General features: G+C 37.3%; 2 protein-coding genes across 3 annotated transcripts; one reads left to right on the forward strand and one right to left on the reverse strand.

Moving 5' to 3' along the window:
- Window positions 1-735: 735 nt before the first annotated feature.
- On the reverse strand, window positions 736-10,188 carry LOC131336661 (uncharacterized). 2 transcript variants are annotated; one of them, XM_058372568.1, is made up of 9 exons: window positions 9,986-10,188; window positions 8,238-8,392; window positions 7,462-7,549; window positions 6,734-6,968; window positions 6,195-6,248; window positions 4,693-4,787; window positions 2,808-2,933; window positions 1,536-1,625; window positions 736-985 (listed from the first exon to the last, which is right to left on the reverse strand). In XM_058372568.1, exons 1-9 carry the CDS (start codon window positions 10,031-10,033, stop codon window positions 857-859), a joined length of 1,020 nt encoding a protein of 339 aa, XP_058228551.1. In that variant the 5' UTR covers window positions 10,034-10,188; the 3' UTR covers window positions 736-856. The 2 variants fall into 2 exon arrangements, with proteins under 2 accessions (XP_058228551.1, XP_058228552.1); XM_058372569.1 differs by having other exon boundaries at window positions 9,982-10,184.
- Window positions 10,189-16,033: 5,845 nt separating this feature from the next.
- Window positions 16,034-21,273, forward strand: LOC131336662 (CASP-like protein 5C1). Its single transcript, XM_058372571.1, has 3 exons — window positions 16,034-16,466; window positions 20,435-20,567; window positions 20,814-21,273. Exons 1-3 carry the CDS (start codon window positions 16,336-16,338, stop codon window positions 21,003-21,005), a joined length of 456 nt encoding a protein of 151 aa, XP_058228554.1. The 5' UTR covers window positions 16,034-16,335; the 3' UTR covers window positions 21,006-21,273.
- Window positions 21,274-22,763: the final 1,490 nt, after the last annotated feature.

Below are 22,763 nucleotides of genomic sequence, written 5' to 3' on the forward strand. Positions count from 1 at the left end.
GTGCACGAGACTTCCGCCACTAAGGATTCTGTTTCTCTTCTTTAAGTTAAGGTTCATATGTGTCCAAACTTAGATCATACAGAATTTTTAAAGTGAGCGCTTCACGCACGCCTCGATCAACAGACATTTCCACAATCGACTTACTATTGCTTCTTGTTTTCCACAAATATTCAAATGAGTGTTCTTCCACTCTTATCAGCATTCTTTTTCCTGAGTTCTCGTCATGCTCTTACAAAGAAACACTATTCTCTCTATGTTACAATGCATTAGCCTCATTCCAGATCGAAACATCATCTCCACGTGCAGCTAATACACTGCCAACCTTTTTCAGCGGCAATTATAATCGATAGTGCTAGGGACACACAAAACGAGTGATTATTCAGTGCTCCAGGAGCACCGCCACGTGGTGCTTTAGGGAATCACCACACATTCACGTGGAGTCCAAACGCTATGTCCTAAGCCCCACGTGAATGTGTGGTCGTAGATGCCCTAAGAGCACCACGTGGCGGTGCTCAAATCCAAGAGCAAGTAATAGTTTTCCAACAATTACACACATCTTACAACGGACAAGGGCCCCAATCACAATAGCAGTGTTCTCGAAAAAAATAGCAGTTTGTGTGTAGGGTCCTTGACCATTGGGAGAGTGTAATTGTGTGTGCATAGTTGTTTGTGTGGAGGGCCCTTGCCCATTGGGAGAGTGTACTTGTGTGTGCATAGTTGTGTGTTTCCCCAACATTTTTGAATTATAACTATAAATCAGCGCAATAAATCAATCCAAAGATTACAACACTGCATTTGCAATTCGTTTAAGCTTGAAGGTGATACAATGGGATGAAATAACTCCCAAAAGAATACTTCAAGCGGCCGGAGTATATTCTTGAATCGCTGCTGCTAGCTTATTCCGGTCCTCCTCCGTCTTTGTCCGTATTAAGAAGGTCCGTGCCACCACACCATTACTGTTGCCACCGTCATTTCCACTATCAGGCTGCAAAAACAATAGCAATTTCCCACTATGAAGTCAACGGAAATTTAACAAAAAAAAGGGGGAAAAAGAGACTATATTGATGCTTCAACAAATCATTCCATAAATACATTCCTCAACATGCAGCCACCATAGAAAACTATAGAGTTTACAGCCCAGTCGAGGGGTAACATTCCTGGTTCTACTTCTTATCCACGAGTTTCAAATGAAGAAGAAGATTCTTCAGAAGACTTTACGCAAAAATGTACGCATATACGCGGAAGTCCGAACAAAGTCATCTGGGAATACCAAGATACATATGGGAGAGAAGGGATGTCATGATTGCTGTCAAGAGAATATTCCAAATCTCATTTATGCATTGTGCTTAACCAAAACACATCTAAAATGTGTAGAACATCATTGTCTTACGCACTTGTCTATGTAAATTCTGCCACCAAGCAGAATCTTCAGCAATTTGAAGAAAGTTGGATTCTTGATTGGGAGATGAAGATTACAAGTGACCATAAAAAACTAACCGAAAATGTGAAAGGTGTAGGGTAGAACTTTAGCATACCGTAGTGTGAAATATTGCAACAATAGAATTTTTTTGCAAGCTTGTTTTGATGCCTGGATATAGCAATGCATTAAGCAATATTTTCCCCACCTGCCACAAGTAAAAGGGAAAAAAAAAAAGTAAAACTATGGTCAACAATGAGCTTTAGTTTCCTGTTATAAGAAGTAAACTTTGTGGTGCAACAATGCAAGTTAAAAACATGGAAATGAGAGGCCATGGAAAATGTCAAATGGCCTAACTGATATGCCAAAACATTGAAGCTACATCAAATATCTGCAACTGAGATATGTTATGACTTTGACAGCTTGAATCATCTTTCCCTAATAATTTCATTGCAGTGGCTAGATTTGTCAGTGTGCAATGGAGGTTATCATGGTGGTATATAGACTGAGGGCAGAGGGAAAAAGGAGGAGCGGATGGGTACCACATAGATGTTGGGAGATTTGATTTGAAAGAATAGAATTTGAAGACATGGAAAGAAAAAGGGATTGTACGTCCGGAAGAAGGGTGGGTTGGGGGAGGCTGCATAGTTCGGAAATTTATTCTGTTTGACATCTGCTACTTCTGTTTAGTCAATAACAGTCAACTAACTAGTGGACGAAACTGTTACACAAAACATTGAAGGGAGGGAGGAGAGCGGTACTTCAAAGAGTAGAGGGGGTGATAATGTGGTTTTGGATGAATAAAGGGGGTGTCAGTGTAATTTAGCATAATACTTGGGTATACTTTAAAAAACTTTCAAAGTAAAAAAAAACTGAGGTATATTGACACCAGCTACTAATTAACATGTGCATTTGAACTAACAACATAATAATATCTTAGGGTATCTATATAATTCCCCATATGTGTACAGCTATATATGCTCTCCTACAGACGCTCAGAACCTTAGACCTCCTGTATCCTCTCGCTCTCATGCACAAGCTCATGCTCCCTGCTCCCGTTTTGGCAACCAAATTTTGAATCCTTTGAGGTGATTCATTTGGTTTACCAAACCATGAAGACGTAAGAAGAAAAAAAAAGAAACTATCAATTGCCTACTTTCATATGAAACAACAGTAACAGTACCCATGTCATCCACAACTGATGGGGGTATGGGCGGGATAGGACTGGAGACAAACCTAACCTTTGGTAATATATGCAACAAGTGGCTGCTCTTAGAAATTTCATATGAAACAAAACTTTTTAAAAAAAATAATAGTATGCTTTATAGAGTCAAGATTTCAACCTGAAACAAACTTATAGGGGGGGAAAAGATATCATGACGAAACATACATCATTTCGAACAAGAACTGTTGGTTTAGATTCTCTTGTGCACTTGCTGACCCCCTCTTTACATTTGATGGAGAGCTGGCCGGTGCCTTTATCTTTCCACGCATCTTTATCTGCTGGATCACTTGACTGAACAAAGCATAGAAGAAAGAACTTACTGCTAAGAAATCAAGGAAATGCCATGAAAGCATGCACACTAAGAAGCACAGACACATCAACCTGCCTCCCATGTGTGCAACATGAGCACGCCACGATACTCTCTGGGTACGTGTCAAACACACCTAAATACGTGTCCAATTTTTTTATATTGGTTTTTTTTCTTGGACATGTGGACACTGTATGACACGTTAGGGACACTCTTGGGGCACGTTAAAATGCAGTTTTAAAATTTAGCCCGAGTCAAAATTTCCATGGTATTCAGTTCATACTTCATAGTACTTACATTTACAAAAAATTGTATCTTCATAATGTCAAATATCATTTGTGATTTTCATCTTTATTTGATCAAAATAATGTTTTTGAAGTTCATAAGATACATCTATTACATACATATACTTTATGTTTGACGTGTCCCCAACGTATCCGTGTATCAGTGTCCTACTTATTGCAGAAATGACATCTCTACGTGTTTGGTCCAGTGTCCATATCCGTGCTTCTTACCATGCACATGTACAAAATGCCAATCTATAGTCACCAACAATAACATAGACAATAAACAAGGCTTACGTAATCAATACATCAACTGAATGCAACCCACACTGTTCATACAAACTAACCACAAACACTGTGGTGTAGCTAGGAATATGAATTAGTTGGGGCACTATAAAACAAAAACTCCGGTGACAGCCAACCTCCGACAACATCCCACTGACCCACGACTTGATGGTTATTGGCGGTGTGACGGTGCCTTGCATGCTACATCATCACAAATGAGGGGGATTTTTCAGGGTTTGGATTACTATTTTGTTCACCCACCTAAACAGAGGGTGAACATTAGGACCATTACTCACTTTCATGAAGTTCAGGCCAGATTTTCAATTAGATGATCAGAAACATTCAATTTGTGGGGCTTGATTTTTAATTAGATGATCAAATAACATGGATCTTGCTTTAAATTTGTAGTCCAGAATTTAAACAACAAATTAGAAGTTTGATTAAGAACTTATGGATATCTAATCGAGATTCAATTTAACAAAAATGATTAAAAGGGTAGGACATTAAAAAATGGCCTTGACCATTGAAGTGGGACGTAATATGGATCATAAATAAAGTAGTAACTGTTCTCCCAATTTTTGAGTTATCGAGCAAAATATCCTTCATACGTGTGAGTTTGGGTGAGTTGGCTGAACTATATAAAGCAGCATTAACTCTTTGATTCAAGTAAAACAAAAACCCCCAAAAAAGTTGAAGTTGGGCCTGTGGCCCGGTGGGCCTACATTGGCTCTGCCACTGTAGACACATGCACTCCACAGGCAGAGACAAGTGGGGTTATGTGCATAAGTGCATTGGTAAAATTATTTTCCATAACCTTGTGCCTTCAATAAAAATGTCGCATCTTTTCTCACAATCTTTAGTGGTTGTTTTGATATAGAGGTCCCATGAAGAACTTCTAGGTTTTCCAAAATTAACAGCTTTCATGGTGTATGGGAAGTATAGAAAAATAAGGATTCCCACTAACGAATGCAAGATTAAAAAAGGAAAAAATTGACTATTAGAAGATTGTTGAATTATAAAATAAATTGACAATATAAAGCACATTGATTTGTATACATGTTAAGAAGTAAAAAGGTTCAAAAAATTCAACTCAACTATAGAAACAAAAAGAAAGTCAAAGTTCCAATAAAGCAGATAAGTATCGCACATAACTCATTGCAAAAAAATAGATTACCTTCACATAAAGTTTACATTTGACTTCGTGCACCACACTAACACCCTTCTCTTCAGTCTTTTTCACAGATGGGCTACTAGGCTGCTGCAAGTCTTCTGATGTTCCCAAGAAATGAAAGCAAGTTAAAACAAAATGAATTCATGAGCAGAGCACATACCCTATATTCATCAGACAGTTTGTTCAATAAAGGAGTCAAGATCTTAAGGTTCTACGAAAAACACTAACAGTGAATGGCCATCTCACTAGAGTGACCCAAACTTTTAATGGTCCTCATCTATGATGCACCGACACGGACACGGACACGGACACGGACACTGAAACCGACACCGGGACACAGGAATTCTAAAAAAATGGGGACACGGTTATTTATATAAATAAATAATTAATTATAGTTTAACACCCAGAAATTTTTAAAAAATTATAATTTGGCCCCAAAATTTTTAAAAAAAATTACAGTTTGACCCCCCAATTTTTCCAAAAATTACAGTTTGCCCCCCAAAATTTTAAAAAAAATTACAGTTTGTCCCCTGCCGTGTCCTCATCGGTGTCCCTGCCGTGTCCCCAGCCGTGTCCCCCTCAAAATTTAATATTAAAATATGGGACAAGCCACGTGGTGTGTCCCATACGTATCTCCGAGATGTCCCTCCGTGTCCCCGTGTCCTGACACTGCGATTCTTCGACCTCTAGAGGTGTCGGTGCTTCATAGGTCCTCATACTTGTCCAAGAAAGGCGGACTGATATAAGTTTCACATAAAACTAAGGAAGAGAATAATTGAAATTCATTACATACTCCTCCGCTAAGAGCATCTACAGTGAAATAACCAAAACCATAAAGTTGTTAAAGTTAGTAATGTTTTCTCAAAAAAGTGCTCACAGTGGCATAACCAAACTTAACAACCTCTTAGCAACTCATCAAATTTTGGCCCTTGGATAATCAAAACAAGCATCTTTTTGCCAATAACCAAACATTCTCTCTCTCTCTCTCTCTCTCTCTCTCTCTCTCTCTCTCTCTCTCTCTCATATTGTTAAAAAAAGTTTTTGTTTTTTTTGCAAAAACAGTAAACCTGTTTTTTAAAAACTGTTATTTAAAAAAAATGTATTTTTATCAAAAACTGTTTTTTTTTTAAAAACTTTTTTTGAAAAGTGTTTTTTCTCAAAATAAAAGTATTCCAAAAATTATTTTCTATTTCTAATAACCTGTTTTTATTAGTTTGAAAACTATTTTTAAAAAAATTATTTAATATGGTGACAATTTTTAGATTTTTATAGGTTGAAAAGGCAATGTGGCAAGTTTTGATTATCCAATTTAAATTATGTCATTGTGGATATCTACATTGCAACCTCTTAAAAGGATAACCAAAACATGATATGGCAACTTTTGATTATTCCACTATGGATATGCTCTAAAAAGCCCCTTTTGACACCACGAATTTATGTTCATAGTTAGTAAAGTATTCTAAATGATTCTCATGAGAATGTTATATAAGAAATCAATGTCTCACCATCATCCGCTTCATTTGAGGCATCATTGTTTAAGGGAGCTGAGATCTGGTTTCCTGAAATAAAACCACTTTGATTTATAAATCAAATTACAAACAAGAATGTGAACATGAAATAAACAATAAAAGTAAAAAATCACTGACACTACAGTTTATAGAAATGTTCTATGGATCCAACAAAATTTCAATCTCCTTATTCGACATTCATTTCCATTTGCGCCCTCCCTTCTACTAAAAGGTCCAACCTCAATGGGACCCTCTCATGCAAGTGGGATGGGGTTATGAACTAACAATATAACAGTATCACCAAATATAAATGATGGCATAATAAGATCAGTGAGGATTAAGGAACATGTACACAGCTGTAAGGTTACTGTGTTGTGGCAAGCAAACAATAAAAACATCAAGAGTCCCTAGACATTGCAATCGTAGAACAAATAAAACTGGGATCAATACACGACATAGTTACAACCACCCAAGTAGTATCCTAGGGTGGACCTCAAAAGGAGGCCTTTAATGCTGCCAAAAAATATTTTACCAACCAAATGTGAAAGGGCTTTGACTTGAGAAGAGAGCTCCAGACCCCCATGAAGGAGCGAAGACTGCAGTTGCACTAGGTCGAGCAAAGTCAGTTTCCTCCTTAGATGATTTTATCTGGTTCTCCTTACTTTCAAGCACAAGGTTATTTGGAGCAGCGTGAGATCCCAATGCAGAGAAACTTTCTCCATTACAAGAAGCTTTTGCTCTCAACCAACTAACAACGTCATTAAATTTCTCCTGCAGAAAGTACACGGAAGAAAAATAACAACCCTATTCAAAAGTTTCAATGTCAAGATTACAACAAATGAAATCAAGCAAACAAGCACGAGAAATCTTCTATAGTAGGTTCAGATGAGAACATGGCAATCGATTTACAGCAAATCTTGGTAAGAAAACGTCCATCAGGACTTAATTACAGAACCTTCAACTTGATGAAACATACAGAAACTGATCAAAAGAATATCCCTAGTGTTCCAGGCTTTCAGCTACAGATGCATGGCTTATTCGTCCCCAACAGAAATAGCGTCATGAACTTTACAAGCGTAAATTAGGTTAGTCTATATATAGTACACATCCTTTGAATGCACATCTACGTAGGTAAAAGTGATAAGATCATGCACATAGATTGCTGAGTTGCTGACCTAGTGGGCCAGATATAACAAGTCAAAGAACTGGAAAAAGAGTAAGAGCTGTAAAACTCAAAAATTACCAAATAAGTTGCGGAAAATACCATTATGTTTGTAGCATGAGCCAGGTAGTCTTGGACTCCATCTTCCCAAAGTTCATCGGGGTGATTCTGTAGTTGTGTTTGGACCCAACTGTTTACCAAAAACAACACAAATTGTCTAACATGGAGAAGATGCAACTGTATGCCACAAACACAAAAGCTGTAAGGAATCTATAAGTAAATGGCTCAGTAAGACCGGACCTGACTCACATGGGTCGTCCACATGGGTACATGATTTGGTTGGTTAGAAGAATGAGTTACACTTCTCATCTCTATCTGTTCGGGGAGTTCAAAGTCAAATGATAGATTATCTTGGTCTATCAGGTGAATTTAAACTATTGGAGTCTATGTATAGGGAATGCATCTCCTCTACCATAACCATACCTGAGGGAAATTTTCGGTTACGGTTCAGAGGGGGAATTTTGGTTTCGGTTCGGTTGAGATTACCATACCTAGATGGAGCTCTTTTTTTTTTAGGCAGAGTTAAAATATCATGTTCTAAGAGATGAACTGTTCTTATCACCAAAAAAGGACCGGGAACATGGTAGGTAATGTTCACACACTTTTAAAGGTGGGTGAACAAAATTGAACTCGTTTGAGAGTGATTGTTCAGTACAGATCTAACGTTTGACATTCCATACATAAGGGAAATACCAAAACACAAAGATAAAGCTTGACAGCTGACTCTATTTCTTAAAACAACAATCTGTGGACCAATTATTTACCAGACAAACTACTATATAACAAAAGCAGAGAGAGTGGAATAAAAAAGAGTAGACCTTGCAAATTGGGCATTGAGAGCTCTCACATGCTGTCTAGACAATTGAGCCCGACGCATATCCAATGGTGGTGTCGCCATTGGTTGCTGCTGAGATGGCTCTGCCTTGCGAAAGCCAAAAATAGATCCTTCCATTATTCGTTTATTACTCTGGAACTGCAAAATCACAGCAGAATAATAAACAACTCAATGAGGAGTCGGGGAAACCTCCGACTACAATGTGGAAAAAAAGAAAAAGAAAGAAGCAGCGGACAGATATCTAGCAAAGCCACTTAGTGCATTGTACCGGAGTACCACACACCGACACAATGTTTAATCTGCAGTCCTAGGTTGAGGATATCACACGAAGTGTGTAACTTATATTACATTGAATTCTAACTCTGATGGTGGGGGGCTATGTGATCAGTAGTATTCAGAGTTTACATGTTGATAAGTTTTGTTAAGCAGACTTCACCTTAATTTTCTTTGTTGGAGAAGGCAATCTCAACAATTGGGATGTCCGTTGGCACATTCTCAATTATTAATAGCGACGAACAAATGTTTGAAGTCAGATATCAAACTTTCGAACTTAAGCTGAATTAGGTATTCGACAAATTCAATGAAAAAGTGCTGCACCTTCCTCTTTTTTTCAGAATTTTTATTATTCACGGTTTATCTTCTCGACATTTGTGCCAGTAATCACTACAACACTTTTTTCCAGATTGACATTAACCACTACACATTAGAATGTCCCTGCTCACAACTGCGTACAATGTAGTTGGAAACCCTTTACACTACGGGGACAGAATAGGAGATATTGAGCACTCCAAGTCGACAGTGGCATCATTCTATCACTTGAACAGAGAGCTTCTGCCTTCACAAATTTCTAACTTTGGTAAACCAATTAATGAGTGGCAGTGGTATCAAGAACTGGTTTCTTACATCATTTTTCTACTTTCCATGCGCACACACTCTTAGATTCAAGATAGAATGGCAGCACCCCGTCGTCCAATGTATCTCTGCTTCGCACTCAAAAATAACCCATGCAATCCCCCCAACTATGAAAGCACAATAGAATCTATTCTCATTGAAAGTTAAGACACACAGTCACTTTATGAGAAGCAGAAAACTTGTGCTTAGAATTCAAACAAAATAAACGAATTCAGAATGACGCAAGTAGAAGCCAACGTTAAGAAATCTCCAAATTTACAAAATAGAGATAGTTAGCACGACCATTGTTGCTAGACGTCGTTCGACATTTGAAAAATCACTGCAAAGAGGAACTATATTCACCAAAGGACCATGTCCTGATTGACTACAGAAATTGAAAATGGAGACCAAGCAACTGAACTCAAGACCAGGTCTTTCCTTCTATCGTGCTTCTGTCCCCGCTCCATACGTGCTCACAAGTATTGATATTCATAAGATCTAAAAACCACCAACTATCCTACCACTGTGGATTGTGAGAAAGAATGAGATAAGAAAGGGGAGCCCTTTCTCACGAAATCACACTAGCCGATCAAAAAATATCTGTTTTGTACTTATCTCTTCATTTTTTTACCAAAGTAACTCAATCCAAAATAGTGATTTTGCAAGAAACTCTAATCCTTTCTTTTTCATTTAATAGCTCAATCCAAAGGGGCAAAATTTAAGCTCAAGAGCACAGATAACACGCTTCAATGAAGTGGAGAGAGAGAGAGAGAGAGAGAGAGAGAGAGAGAGAGAGAGAAATTAGGGCTTCAGAGAGAGAAAATGAAGTAGAGAACCTACAAGGGAGTCGGTGGTATCAGGGTTTCCGACCGAAGAGGGACGTTTCATTGGTGTCGTTGGTAAGTGATTGTTGGAGCAATTTCCGAGCTGAATGAGTTTGGAGGATGGATTTTCGTAGCGCTTCAGGCGGAGTTCAAAAACTGCGATAGAGAAACAAATTAGGGTTCTTGGAATTGTTGCTACCTTTTGTTGGTTCTTTACTCGGGAGAAATTTTAACAGGGTACGATCTCGACCGTGGAAATTGGGTGGGACCGTAATATGCTAAGTACTAGTAGTAAGTTACTGTAGTAACTACTTTCATTTTGCGGATAAAAAAAAAAAAAACTACTTTCATTTTGAACTGATCAAAAAAATATATATACTTTCATTTTGATCCAGTGTGAGGGGGTTGTGTTTTTTTTTTTTTTTCATTCGTTAATCATAACCTATTCTATTCTAAAAAAATTAGAAAGAAGAATGAATATTTACGAGAATCGAATCTTACTCATATGCATGGAGATAAGGATGATAACGTGGCACTATCCGGAGGAGATATAATTTCATGATTTCGGCTTTACACCATTCACGGTGAAAATAATTCACGGTCCATTTGACCGGGGGAGTAGTAAACTTTTTAGTACGGCTGCAATTTCAATGAAATCAGGGATTCAGGGCTATTAATATTTTTTGGACCGAGTTTTGAGCCCACACCGGTCCAAAACTAGGCCAAACCGGAGGATAACAGGTTGGATGGGAGCTTGGCCTTCAAGGCCATATTGGGCAGAATTTGATGTTCCAAACTCAAATATTTCCTCCTGTAGACTTCATATGTGCTCTTTATTTATAGTAAAAGCGAAAATGTAAGCGAAGGTATTCAACCTCTGAAACAATTCAAAATCAGACCAAGAATTTCTCAAAGAACCCCCCAAAAATTTTAGTGCTGCTAATTTATTTAGGGGAGTGATTTTGACACTCATTGTGCAATAATCAATATGGGAAGTGCCAGAATCAATTCCCTTAAATTATGATAAATCAATGATGGCGCAAGAGTTTGTCAAAGAACACCTCTAATTCTCAAAAGAACAGTGAGAATGGGGGTTGGGTCAGGTGAAATGCTAATTAAATTATCGGATATCGAAAATGTTATATTTCAAAATTATACGATTCAATTAGAAAACTAATGGAGCATTTGATCGATTTAAATCCTCTAAATTTCGTAGATGGATCTGAGATCTCCGTCTGAATCAATGATAGTGCAATAGTACCGACATATCGATGATTCTTATGTAAAATTTGAAAGCAATCAAACGAGGTTTTAAAACTTGTTATGGCAATATGACATATCAATTACTAAGTTTGGGTTTTGATTGAATTTCAATCTTATTCTTTGAAATGGAGATCTCCATTCCATTTAGAAAAATAGAGAATAAAACTTTAGATTGAAGGCGGATTAAAAAAAAAACTTTGGATTGAAGATCTGTTAATCTCTAGCCCATATTCCTAGTTTGAGGTGAATTCTATTCACACCTCTTAATTTCTCAGTACCAACACCATATATTGCTAATTCGCAGAAAATACTAAATTGCCCTCAATTTTCTTAATATATACTATACACCCTTGACTTCCCTTTATAGTGAATATTTTACAACATATGTACTTTGAGTCATATTTATCGCTACATCGTTCAAAAAAATATTTCAACAAAAAGCATTTTATCATTTATGTGTCTTAATAATCATCACCCGTCACACAAAAGTAAGACTTCCTTGTGTTTAATTAGAGTCTTAGAGACAAACATTAATTCTAACTCTTCAGGACAAAATGATCATAAAAATAAAATCTTCGCACTGGTTCAAACGGATTGAAAATTTGAGTACTTAATTTTTTAACCATATTTTTTAATATATAAACACTCTTAAAAATTAAGTGGTCCAATTTTCAATTTGGTTGAACCGGTTTGAAGATCTTATTTTTCTGATCATTTTATCATAAAGAGCCATAATTAATTTTTGAGTCTAAGGCTTTCAACGAAAGCCCTAAATGAGCCCTAGAACTAATTCATCTAATTGAAGAGAATAACTGCCGTTTCATCCAAAATGGCGCCATGGAGAGGTCGGACAGAGCCACTCAGAGCATCCGCAATGGTAATAATCAAAATTAATAATCAAAATGTGTCACGTCAGCATTTGATTATCCATTTAGTTCATAATCAAACTTAACAACCTTTACCTCCACATTGGTTATTTTTCCATCCCTAACCAAAAAACCTCCCACAATACAAAATGCACATTTGTCCAATCACAAACGAATTTCAATTACGCACCCGACCACACCAAATTATTCGTCTCAATGAGACGATTCCAATGTGAGGTGTTTTTGAGTTATTGAGTTTTGAGTTTAAGTTTGGTTATTGAATTTTAGTTATTGATAAAAGTTGTTAAGTTTGGTTATGGAATGAGTGAAATTTGATTATTTACCAAAAGACTTGTAAGTTTGCTTATTACAATATGTGGTGTTTTTTGAATATTGTTGTTAAGTTTGATTATTCAAACTCATTTACTTATTACAATGTGGATGCTCTCAAACAGAAGATCCAGAGCTGCATTTTTATAGTGTCCCTAAAGTGTCTCGAGTGTGCCTTAGCATTTATTTAGTGTCCCTAGAGTTTCCAAAGAACAAACGTTGAAAAATAATACTAAGACACTTTAGTTTTCAAAGTAAGACTTGTGTTTTAATTAAAGTCTACTATTTTGTCTAATGCCCTTGACTCTCTTTTTTGGAAAATGACGGCCCAGGACGTGTTTTGATAATTAATACCCGCTAATGACATTTTCAGCATTAACAAATGTTCTTAGTTTGTCATTGCTGGGTATTAATTATCAAAACACGTCATTGGCCGTTATTTTCTCCTCTCTTTTTTTCTGATCGAGTGTGTCTTAGCATTTTTATAGTATCCAGAATTTCCAAAGGAAAAAAGTTGAAAAATAATAAGACACTTTAGATTTGAGCGCCGAAAACATATTTGGAGTATGTCCGGAAAGTGGTAGTATCCAATAAGTGTCCAATATGTGTTCGGCATCGATATGTAACCTTTTGATTGTTCGTGTTGCATAGTGTTGTTTTATATACCCGCATGGACATTCATCCCTTCGACACTTCTTAGAATGGAGGTTACAAAGGGTCAGAACAATAGGGGGCATGGGTGGAAGGAAAAATTATTGGGTGATCTTGAGCCACCATCACGTGATTCTCCAACACCCTTATTTACCACATATTTGTGTGAGGTTTAGTACTAAGTATATACTACCCTTAACAGAAATGTGGAGTGGAAAAAGGTATTGGAGCACCACAAGATCACTGGATAATAAGTCGAAGACCTGTACTTCTAACAGTAATAACGGTATTAAAATGCCCACTTGCCAGTGGGTCTTTCTTTCTTTCTTGAAAAATTTTAAAATCAGCCCAATAGGCTGGCGTTAGTAGGCGTGTGAATGTATATTAAAAGATGTAAAAAGTGCATAGAAATACATGTTTTTCTTGTCTTTTAATATGTTTATCGACAATAGCAAGATCGTTTTTTCTTTTCACTTTCTTTTTTTGGGTTTTTCTCTTTTAATGTGCTTTTCTTTTATTATTCATCTTGACTGCACAAGAAAAAGAACTCCTCCACCAGCGCCGATATATATAAATTAAAATATCGGTGTACACGTATGAAAGAAACTTGTAAAAACGTTGATGATTTGGAAATCAGTATTTAAATTTGAAGTGGGAATCCCTTAATGAAAAAGGACTGGTTACGAGTCATTCCTCTATATATAACCAACAATCAACCATTGACCTAATTGTTTTTCAAAGACTAGAAGTTGAATGAACCAACATATACTAATCTAAGGAGGGGTGAAGAGCAAAAGTGTAAAGGTTATTATACTCCATATGCTTAAGTTACGATCATGCGTATCCTTTTTAAAGATTTATAGGGTGGAATAAAGTGAACATCTAGGGAGAAATTTAATTAAGGGGAAAATTTATAATTAAAAAAGGAAATAAAAGATGATATATTTTTGTATGGTTTCATCTACCAATAGGATTAAACTTAAGCTTAGATGAAGTGGATGGTTAAGGGAGACGCCTCAACCACACCTCTCTCACATATATGTGGATTCCTGGCATTTATTGTGAAATTTCCACACATGCTTGTGAGAGAAGTGTGGCTATGGTGTGACACATTGATGTATCCCTACCATTTTCCGGATGGTTAATATGCAATCGGTATGTATAACTTGAGAATTATCCTCTTGCCCTCCTTCAAAGCTATTTGATATCATCAATGAATACAAAACAGAGTTGTTTTTTTTTACTATAAAAGTGGTGAAGTTCTTTTCTTTTTCAAGACGGAAAAATGGTGAAGTTCAGATTGTGTGGTTTTTTTATTCAAGAGATATACTAGTAGTAGTGGTACTATGGTTTTTTCTTTTTGTGGTTATTTATTTATTCAAGAGATATATTAGTTGTAGTAGTAGTACTATGGGTTTCTTTTTCGGTTGGTAACTCTTGTCCGCTTTACGTAGGAGGCCAGGGTTCGAGATCCGTCGTGGGTATTTGATATTTTGGGTTATGAATAGCCTCTAAAATTTTTTGTGGACTAATTTACTAATACCTCGATCATGATAGAATTGGAAAAAAAATAAAAATGCTGAAGGGCCCACTTTACGTGGTTTCAAATATTCAATGATGAGATTGTGGCATCACTTGGAATATCTTTTCCCACGGACCGTGGGCTGCGAATGTCCAGCTCCCCACGCCAGAGGATTCAACGTTAAAATAAGGAAGTGCCTAATTTTTTTTGACCATTTTTTAGCGCCGTTTCTTGTTTTTGTTTATCGTTTAATTACTTATTGAATTTGGTTCAACTTTTTAAGCGCCATTTTATATGCAATTTTCCCAGCCTATGTTTTTGTACTTTTTCTATTTCTTTCATGGAAACGAATAATTAATCTATCTCTATTATAAAATAAAAACGTGTAGAGATAAGTTGTTAGAACGACTTAGATTCATTTGATCCAAAGGCTTTAGTGCATTCTCTCACTTCCAGGTTAAGTGCTCATTGTTTTCACCTAAATCACACAACTACCATCCCCTTCCAGCATAGTGTCGTAGGAACGAACTAGCACTAGTACTCTATACAAATGTATTGAAGTCTCACAAGGCCAGTGGGGAGTTAAAAAAAAAAAAAATAGAGGGGACTCAGGGGAGAGTCAATTATTGTATTTAATGTAAACTAAAATCACACCATTTTACTATTTCTGTTGAATTTATTTATGTTTTAAGGACTTCTCTTTCTATTTTCTCCTTTAATTGGTCATGATTTTTTTTATTTAAACATACAATGAATTATTTTAACAACTATCTTTGTGTTCCAAGATAACGAATAAAATTCACTCCACTGTATTTTCACTGTCTCATACAACGAACGGGATACAACGTTAGAATTATATAAAGCTTGACCATAATGTAGTGGGGAATTAAGATAAATTTTTTACTTAAAGAAAGCCACCAAAATTTATGCCAAAGATTCCAAAGTACTCGACTACTCGTAGGCCATTCAATTAAGATACTTCTACGTTAGTAGTAATTACCCTGATTAAATAAAAGTGAGCTGTGCTATTCACACAGATTTTTGTGCACAGATTGTGCACAGATTTTGTTGTGGGGCTCACCACGGGTTCCACACAAATCATCCAAGCCGTTCATTAAATGTAAAACATTTTTTCAAGGGTTTCCGTAAAAAATAAGCTCAATCCAATACCTATATGTGCCTCATCCAACCATCTAACTTTTCATTCAGATTTTCGGATAATGAAAAGTTATACGATTGGATCGAGTATCTATAGGTATCGGATTGAGATTATTTTTTACGGGGACCCTTGAAAAAATATTTTACATTTAATGAACGGTTTGGATGATTTGTGTGGGACCCGTGGTGGGCCCCACATCAAAATCTGTGCACAATCTGTGCACAGATTGTATGTGTGTGTAGACTTTCTGTAAATAAAATGAGGGACGAAAAAGTCTCCCAACCGTAACCAGACCATTTATTACGCCGACTTTGTTAAGACAGCGAAACATTACCGCCTTCACCAATTCCGCAATCTCCCCGAGAAAAATTCCCTTCCTACCCAAAACTTCATCAATTCAGATTTCAAATCACCTTAAACATACCGACCCAATCTATTCTTTCTCAAAATTCTAACCCATCAGATGACCAACTTGGCGTGGAGGAGAATTCAGACTACTGAATGGCTATGACGAGAATAATCACTCTCACACAACAAGGACAAGGAAAAGGAGAAGGGTTGCAATCGCATGCTAAATGGACCAAATGCCGGGGGCCTTGGGTACGAGTGCCAGCTTGGCTCTGCGACTGGGGCAGGCCATCTTCTCTATCGCTTCCCTCCTCTTCATGTGCCTTGACATTGACTTCTATAGCTATACTTCTTTCTGGTAATTCTGTAAAATTTTACTTTTATCCCTTTGATCGTTCATTCCTCAATTGGGTTTTGATTTGATGGTTTCTTGTTTTCTCGTTATTTTGAATACCCATTTTTGTTTCTCTGTTTTCGGACTCCAATTCTAGCTAATCTTGGTTATGGTTTAGGCGGATTATACGGTGTTCGACGTATATGGGTGAATCTCAGGTATAGATGGTCATGGTGCAAGTGAATTGGATTTTTCTGTTCAAAAAAAGTCGATAGAGGAAAGTTGTCAAAAAGTGAAATGTAGTACATACATGTGGAACATACCCCCACGTATATACGCCTTTGGGACCCATTTTGGGTCCCACAAAGATTGATCCGAGCCGCTCATTTTGTTCAAAATATGTTGTTTAGGGTTCTTGTAAAATATCAGCTCATTTGGATATCGGTAAAAGCATTTACGAAACATCCAATTTTGCTTTAGAATTTAACCAAAGTTGGATGTTTCGTAAATGCTCTCATCGATTTCCAAATGACCTGATATTTTTACAGGGATCCAAACAACATATTTTGAACAAAATCAGCGCCTCGGATCATCTTTGTGAGACCCATTATGGGTCCCAAAGACGTATGTACGCGGGGGTATGTACCCCATGTATGTACTCTTATTCTTTTCGTTTGGCTTTCTATAGGGTGTGAACTATGGAGACAAAAGAAAAAGTGAGAGTTTTGAGGGTCATCTTCAAGAATTGGGAAGGGGGATAGATAATGAAAATCAGATTAAGCAAAATAGACATGTTGGCAAATTAGAAGAGGCTAGGTTCAGCTGTCGGATTTCCAATCATAGTGGACTTCCTATGGTTGAACCTGATTGTTCTCCAGTATGGTCTAATTCTAAACCGAGTTTAGTTTAGATTTTGCTCCGTTACATTCCTATTATTTGCTTTGGTGTGTATCAACTGTTGATGTCCAAAAAAAACTGTTGATGTCTATGATTCCAGACATCATCAAAACTAAAGGACTTCGTAGTTTGAGTATTTTATTTTTGCTTAAAACCCATGTGCAGTCAGAGCATGTGCAAAAAGTAGTACAAAAGGCATCTATGATCTACTTGCAAGGTATTTGTTTATGTCACTGAAGGGTGAGACATAGAAGCTCTAGTCTTCATGGCCTACGGTTATGCCCTGTGCAAAAGGATTAGTTCGATTTGGCCATTAGGAAGGCAAACTATCTTGAATGGTTGATTATCAGCAGGTATAGATACTCAACAACTAACAAACACAGTTAGCTTTAAGTTTGTGGATTGCAACACTTGATTAATGGGAAGACTATTGACGACATATAGAACATATTATGGTTGCAAATCATGTCATACATTCTGAATTGGGTAAGAGTTCTTGAGCAGATTGGCTTATTGGAGATGTCAGCTGGTACATTGGTTAACATGAAACCACCTTGAGTGAATGTTTTCAAGGGCTAAGTTGAGGCTCTCTTTGAGGCTTGCATTCACCTCAAGGCTTTCAAAATTTTCCCTTACCCTCGAAAACCTAAGCCTTGTTTATGCTTGTTTATGCGGTGATCCCTCAAGGTGTGCCTTTTGTGCATTTTTAAGCATTTAATGTGAGGCGTACACGTTTTCGGAACATCATTGCCTATAGGTCTTCACAATCTTACCCTCTCTTTCAAGCTGCCATGTTTATTTTATACATACACTACTAGAGTCGAAATGTATTTCTAGTTTCAAAAGAGTGTTTTAAAATTTTACTTAGCATTGTTATTGCTCTATCTTTTTTTGCAATTTATAGATAGATAAGTTCACGAATGTACTAAACTTGAAGTTAAAATTCTGCATGCTTACACTTCTTGAAGCCTACGCCTCGCATTGCCCATTTGCCTTCAAAGACATTGGTTTTAATTGAGAGGTGAAGCAACGAATAGGGTAGTATCATAGCAGACTTTAATGGCTTTAAGATAAGCAAGTAACTGTGTGAAACTTGGGGGAGAAGAGTGGATTTGGGTAAAGGTTTGTTGGTAAAATTACTTGACCTGTGCTGCTACAATCTGTTAGAACTTCAAGGCACGGTCAAAGGATGGTAATTGGTATAGCTTGTCCAACAGCGAGGAGTTATAACATACAAAACTTATATGAGACCACGCGGCCCCAACACTCATTGCTAGTTGGTTTTGAGTTGCATGCTTTAGCAGGGTATCAGAGCTATGCGTTCAGAGGCCTTTGGACAAGACTCTTGTTTTGTCTCCCCGTTGTTTGTACCTTAATTGTACCATATTTCTTTGTGATAATCCCTATTTATGGATCTTTTGTTTACGTCTCCTCGCTCGGGTCAGGTAGCGCATGTGCGGGGCATTGTGGGAGCTTGCCCACTTTCATCACTATAACGGTCAAACCTAATATATGAATCCGGGCGGCCTCTCCACTCCTTGCTGATTGGTTTTGAATTGAATGCTTTCATGGTGATGTGTGGTTATTACAATCTGTGTGAACGTTGGGGAGTGTTGGAATGGGTACATCCTATTTTGAAGGTGCATCTTTGAAACAAGTGGATTAAGCTGGTCTGTATCAAGGACAAATATTTGAAGACTAAGAGCAGAAGGATCCAAAACAAGATAAGTAGGGGCTTTAAGATTGGCTTCACCACCACTTTGATTCCTATTTTTAGAGGCTGAAGATGTAATAGACTGGCGTGTGGAACCATTGTGGTGTTGATTTCTCTTTTAAGCAGAAAAGATGGTGGGAGAGATGTTGGGGAGGATTAGTGTAGAAAATTCTTGCGGAGCATGAAGCCAATGGCAGCATTTGGGCTTATCTCGTAATCTGACCAATATGGCCTGGACTAGCAGAATTTGTTCGAGTTGGAGGAGGAAGAGAGGAGAGTCATTTGCGTATAGAGACATAATAAGTGCACATTTTAGTTACCCTAAAAAAAGTGCACATTTTATGTTCCTTGTAATTTCTCTTTTTGCTGCCTTTCCGCCCCGCCGCCGCCCCCCCCCCCCCCCCCCCCCCCCCCGCATGATTGCCTATTGTTGAACCATTATTTTGGATGAGTCCTAGCACCAGATTCTTGTGTGTTTGCACGTTTGAGCCTTGATGAGTTAAGAAGCTTGGTGGATTTGCCTTCCTTAAGTAACTGGTTTTGGGTTGTATTTGCCCGGCTGCAGCATTGACGTAGAGGTTCTTTTTCTGTTAGGTCTTTGAATTAACACCTGGAGCCTATGCATTACTAGAAATCCAATAGTTTGATCTGCTTTGGTTAATAACACATCCAAACTAAAACAGTTCCATAATGCAGTCCATTGTATGGTTGCTTCTTAAGAAGATTCTTCAAGAGAAAATTACTAATTAATTACTGCTTCTGAGTTTCAGTGTCAGTTGATATTTTCACTGAACATTTAGTTAATATTTTCACTGAACAACTCTTCGGAACTTATGCTTCCTGATTGATATCTGTAAAATTGGCAATGGATTTTTGGGAGGGCTGTTTTGATGGTTGAGATATCCAACCTATGGTTGTGAAAAGTCACAAGAAGCCCCTGCGTTCAAGCAATAAGAGCCTAAGAGATGATACGGGGTTGCACAACTTTACTACAACAAGAGCGACAATTAACAAGATATAATCATACAAGGCAAAGGGTAACTTAGTTTTTAAAATTACTAAGCAGGAAAAAAATTCTCCATTTAACCGTACTTTTGGGCTTTTAGGTCTTACAGTTATCCCTTGCTTTTGGAGCATCATCCCTCTGAGGTTTGTAGCTATTTGGGACGCGGTTTTAGGAGTCTTAAATTAGATGGTGAGGAACACACTTGGATAGAAATTCTCCTTCTTTCCGAATTTCTTTGTTACGAAGTTCAAATTTTTTTTCTCTCTAGCTGGACAACAAGAAGATATATCGTTGACTTCAATTTGCACAGTCAACATGAATTCTTATCAAGTCTCTCTCTCTCTCTCTCTGTAACTTGTTCATGTTATCTTGCAGCTTCTTGGTAACAATTATGGGTTTAGTAACCCCATGGAGCTTGACATTGGCGCTAGTGGATGTGTATTCTGTCTTTTTTAAACGGCCGTCTCGTCAGCCAGGAGTAATGTCGATCATCGTTGTAGGAGATTGGGTATGTGCTGCTTTCCATTCATTAGGCTGTGCTCGGTTCATGGATATCCAAAGGGATGTACTACTAGAAAGGAAGATAATAGGAGAACAAAATGACTAAATTTTGCATCTTACTCTTCAATATCTCTTATTATCTTTGGTTTTAAAATTTGATTTTGTAGCATACCTCTTCAAGTTCGTGTTTTCAAAGATGAAAATCATTTGACTTCAGTCTTCTTCACATAATATTGATGTACAAATTAAACAGGTACTCTCGTTTCTGTCACTTGCTGCAGCGTGCTCAACGGCCAGTGTGACGAATGTGCTGATCAATTCCACGAATTTCTGCCGTTCAAGGATGTGCAGTAGATATCAACTCTCCGCTGCTATGACTTTCTTGTCTTGGTTTCTATCGTTAGCCTCCTCTCTCTTCAATCTTTGGCTTCTCCCTTCTCTATAACTTGTGAAAAAACCTGGCTTTAGCCATGTATAGAAATCAAATAAAAATCAAATTGCTCATGTTTAGGGGCAAAAAAATTGGTTGCTTGGATTTGTATGTTTTTCAATGGTTGAAATCGCCATTTCAAAGCAACATTGGAACTGTACAGTTAATTTTTGATGTTCATAAAGTCAAAACTAGTCCAATGCGATGTAATGATGCTGGATTTAATTTTTCGCCAAATATTGTTTGATAGTTTGGCTTTGATAGTTTGGCAGCAGAGGAAGGATAGATCTTGTTAGTACTTGATTTTTTGCAGGATTGTTGAGCTCGTGCTCTATAAAGTGAATGGTTCCGGTCCAATTTTTAAGCTGAGGACGTAGCCCCTGTTGGAGGCATAACCTTGTCTTCTGTCCTCAGGGTCACAATAGGCCGTCCAATCTCTCTTGAGCTCTTAATTAATGAACAGAAAGCCACAAAAAACACTGCTTGGATGTATTTCTCGAACATGGATTACGTGGGCCCTGTTTTCGCTAAATTACAAGTTGTAGACCACATGACATGTCCCAATATGTGGCTTACAAATTCTTTTCGTTTGAGAAAAATGTTTGGGTGTTCATGTGACCCCCCAAGTGATAATGTGTAGCCGCCTCAGCATATAATTGGTTTTATTTTATAGCTAAAATGATGCTAAAGTTTTGCAAGTTCAACTTACACATACTTGTATGCGCAGCAGGCCCATACATGAAATTGCTCGGACTTTGAACTGAAAATGCTCGGCACCCAAAAATTTCTGCAAGTTGAGGCAATGGCAGATTACCCAACCATAGGCATGTGGACTTTGAATCAACTTGTTATTAATTTGTTAACGACCATTTGTAGTTCACTATTATTTTTGTTTTGCTTTTCAGAACTTCATTGTGACGCACATGTTGTCTTCCGTCTTACATATATCAGGTAATTTTCAAGCCTAAAATTTGAGTAGATAATTACCCAAAAAAAAAAAAAAAGAGTAATGGAACACTAAACAGTACTAGTGTGCCACATGCGTGCGGCCCCTGTGTGTGTAACAATAGTATGTGTTAGTAGTACCACTGAATACGTTTAATTATAATTTGATCTAAAGAAATCAATTCTGCCGGTGGTACACACACTTATAGATAAAAACTTTACACATACTTGTATGCGCAGAAGGCCCCACACACTGCATCCCTGTGGGGCTCTCAACCCATATGAATGTGCGGAAGTATTTATGAAAAGTATATGTATCATTAGTGGTATCGAATGAATAATCATTTACATATCTACATGACCAACTTCTAGTTGGATTTGGGAAGCTTCGAACAAAAATTTGGTTGGTCGGGCCATTTCTCAAGAACAATAGCTAAATCTCTTCACTCTTTTGAAAAATGGTCCATGTCAAGTACTGTTCAAAAAAAAGTATTGTATCTAGGAGCACACCTACTAATCACACATTTCTCACATATGCATGGACCCACACACATGTGAGAGAGAGGTGTGTATAAAGCATGAGAAAAATTTATTCACGGCTAAAGCTTCTTTACAGTAACAATCATGGCTAAAATAATTTTCCTGCAAAAGTTTTATTAATATTTGGAACATCCAAAATACTCTTGGACGGCCGCTATTAGCGCCGTAAACGATTATGAGCCGTGAATTTTATTTTATTTTTTTTCTCATGCAGCATTCCTAGATTTGTGGTGATAGTTGACATAGTAAACCTTGTGTTGTAAACCCACATAGGAAGTGAAAGTCCAA

Source organism: Rhododendron vialii, chromosome 8a (genome assembly GCF_030253575.1).
Source record: "Rhododendron vialii isolate Sample 1 chromosome 8a, ASM3025357v1".
Classification (NCBI taxonomy): domain Eukaryota; kingdom Viridiplantae; phylum Streptophyta; class Magnoliopsida; order Ericales; family Ericaceae; genus Rhododendron; species Rhododendron vialii.

What these genes read in the sequence shown, in the direction of transcription:
- LOC131336661 (XM_058372568.1), bottom strand. Translation starts at nt 10,033, where the DNA reads ATGAAACGTCCCTCTTCGGTCGGAAACCCTGATACCACCGACTCCCTT. An exon ending in CTGATACCACCGACTCCCTT is followed by an intron (nt 8,393 to 9,985) that starts GTAGGTTCTCTA and finishes GTGATTTTGCAG; the next exon opens with TTCCAGAGTAATAAACGAAT. An exon ending in TCAAAGCCCTTTCACATTTG is followed by an intron (nt 6,249 to 6,733) that starts GTTGGTAAAATA and finishes GTTTTATTTCAG; the next exon opens with GAAACCAGATCTCAGCTCCC.
- LOC131336662 (XM_058372571.1), top strand. Translation starts at nt 16,336, where the DNA reads ATGGACCAAATGCCGGGGGCCTTGGGTACGAGTGCCAGCTTGGCTCTG. An exon ending in TATAGCTATACTTCTTTCTG is followed by an intron (nt 16,467 to 20,434) that starts GTAATTCTGTAA and finishes GTTATCTTGCAG; the next exon opens with CTTCTTGGTAACAATTATGG. An exon ending in TCATCGTTGTAGGAGATTGG is followed by an intron (nt 20,568 to 20,813) that starts GTATGTGCTGCT and finishes CAAATTAAACAG; the next exon opens with GTACTCTCGTTTCTGTCACT.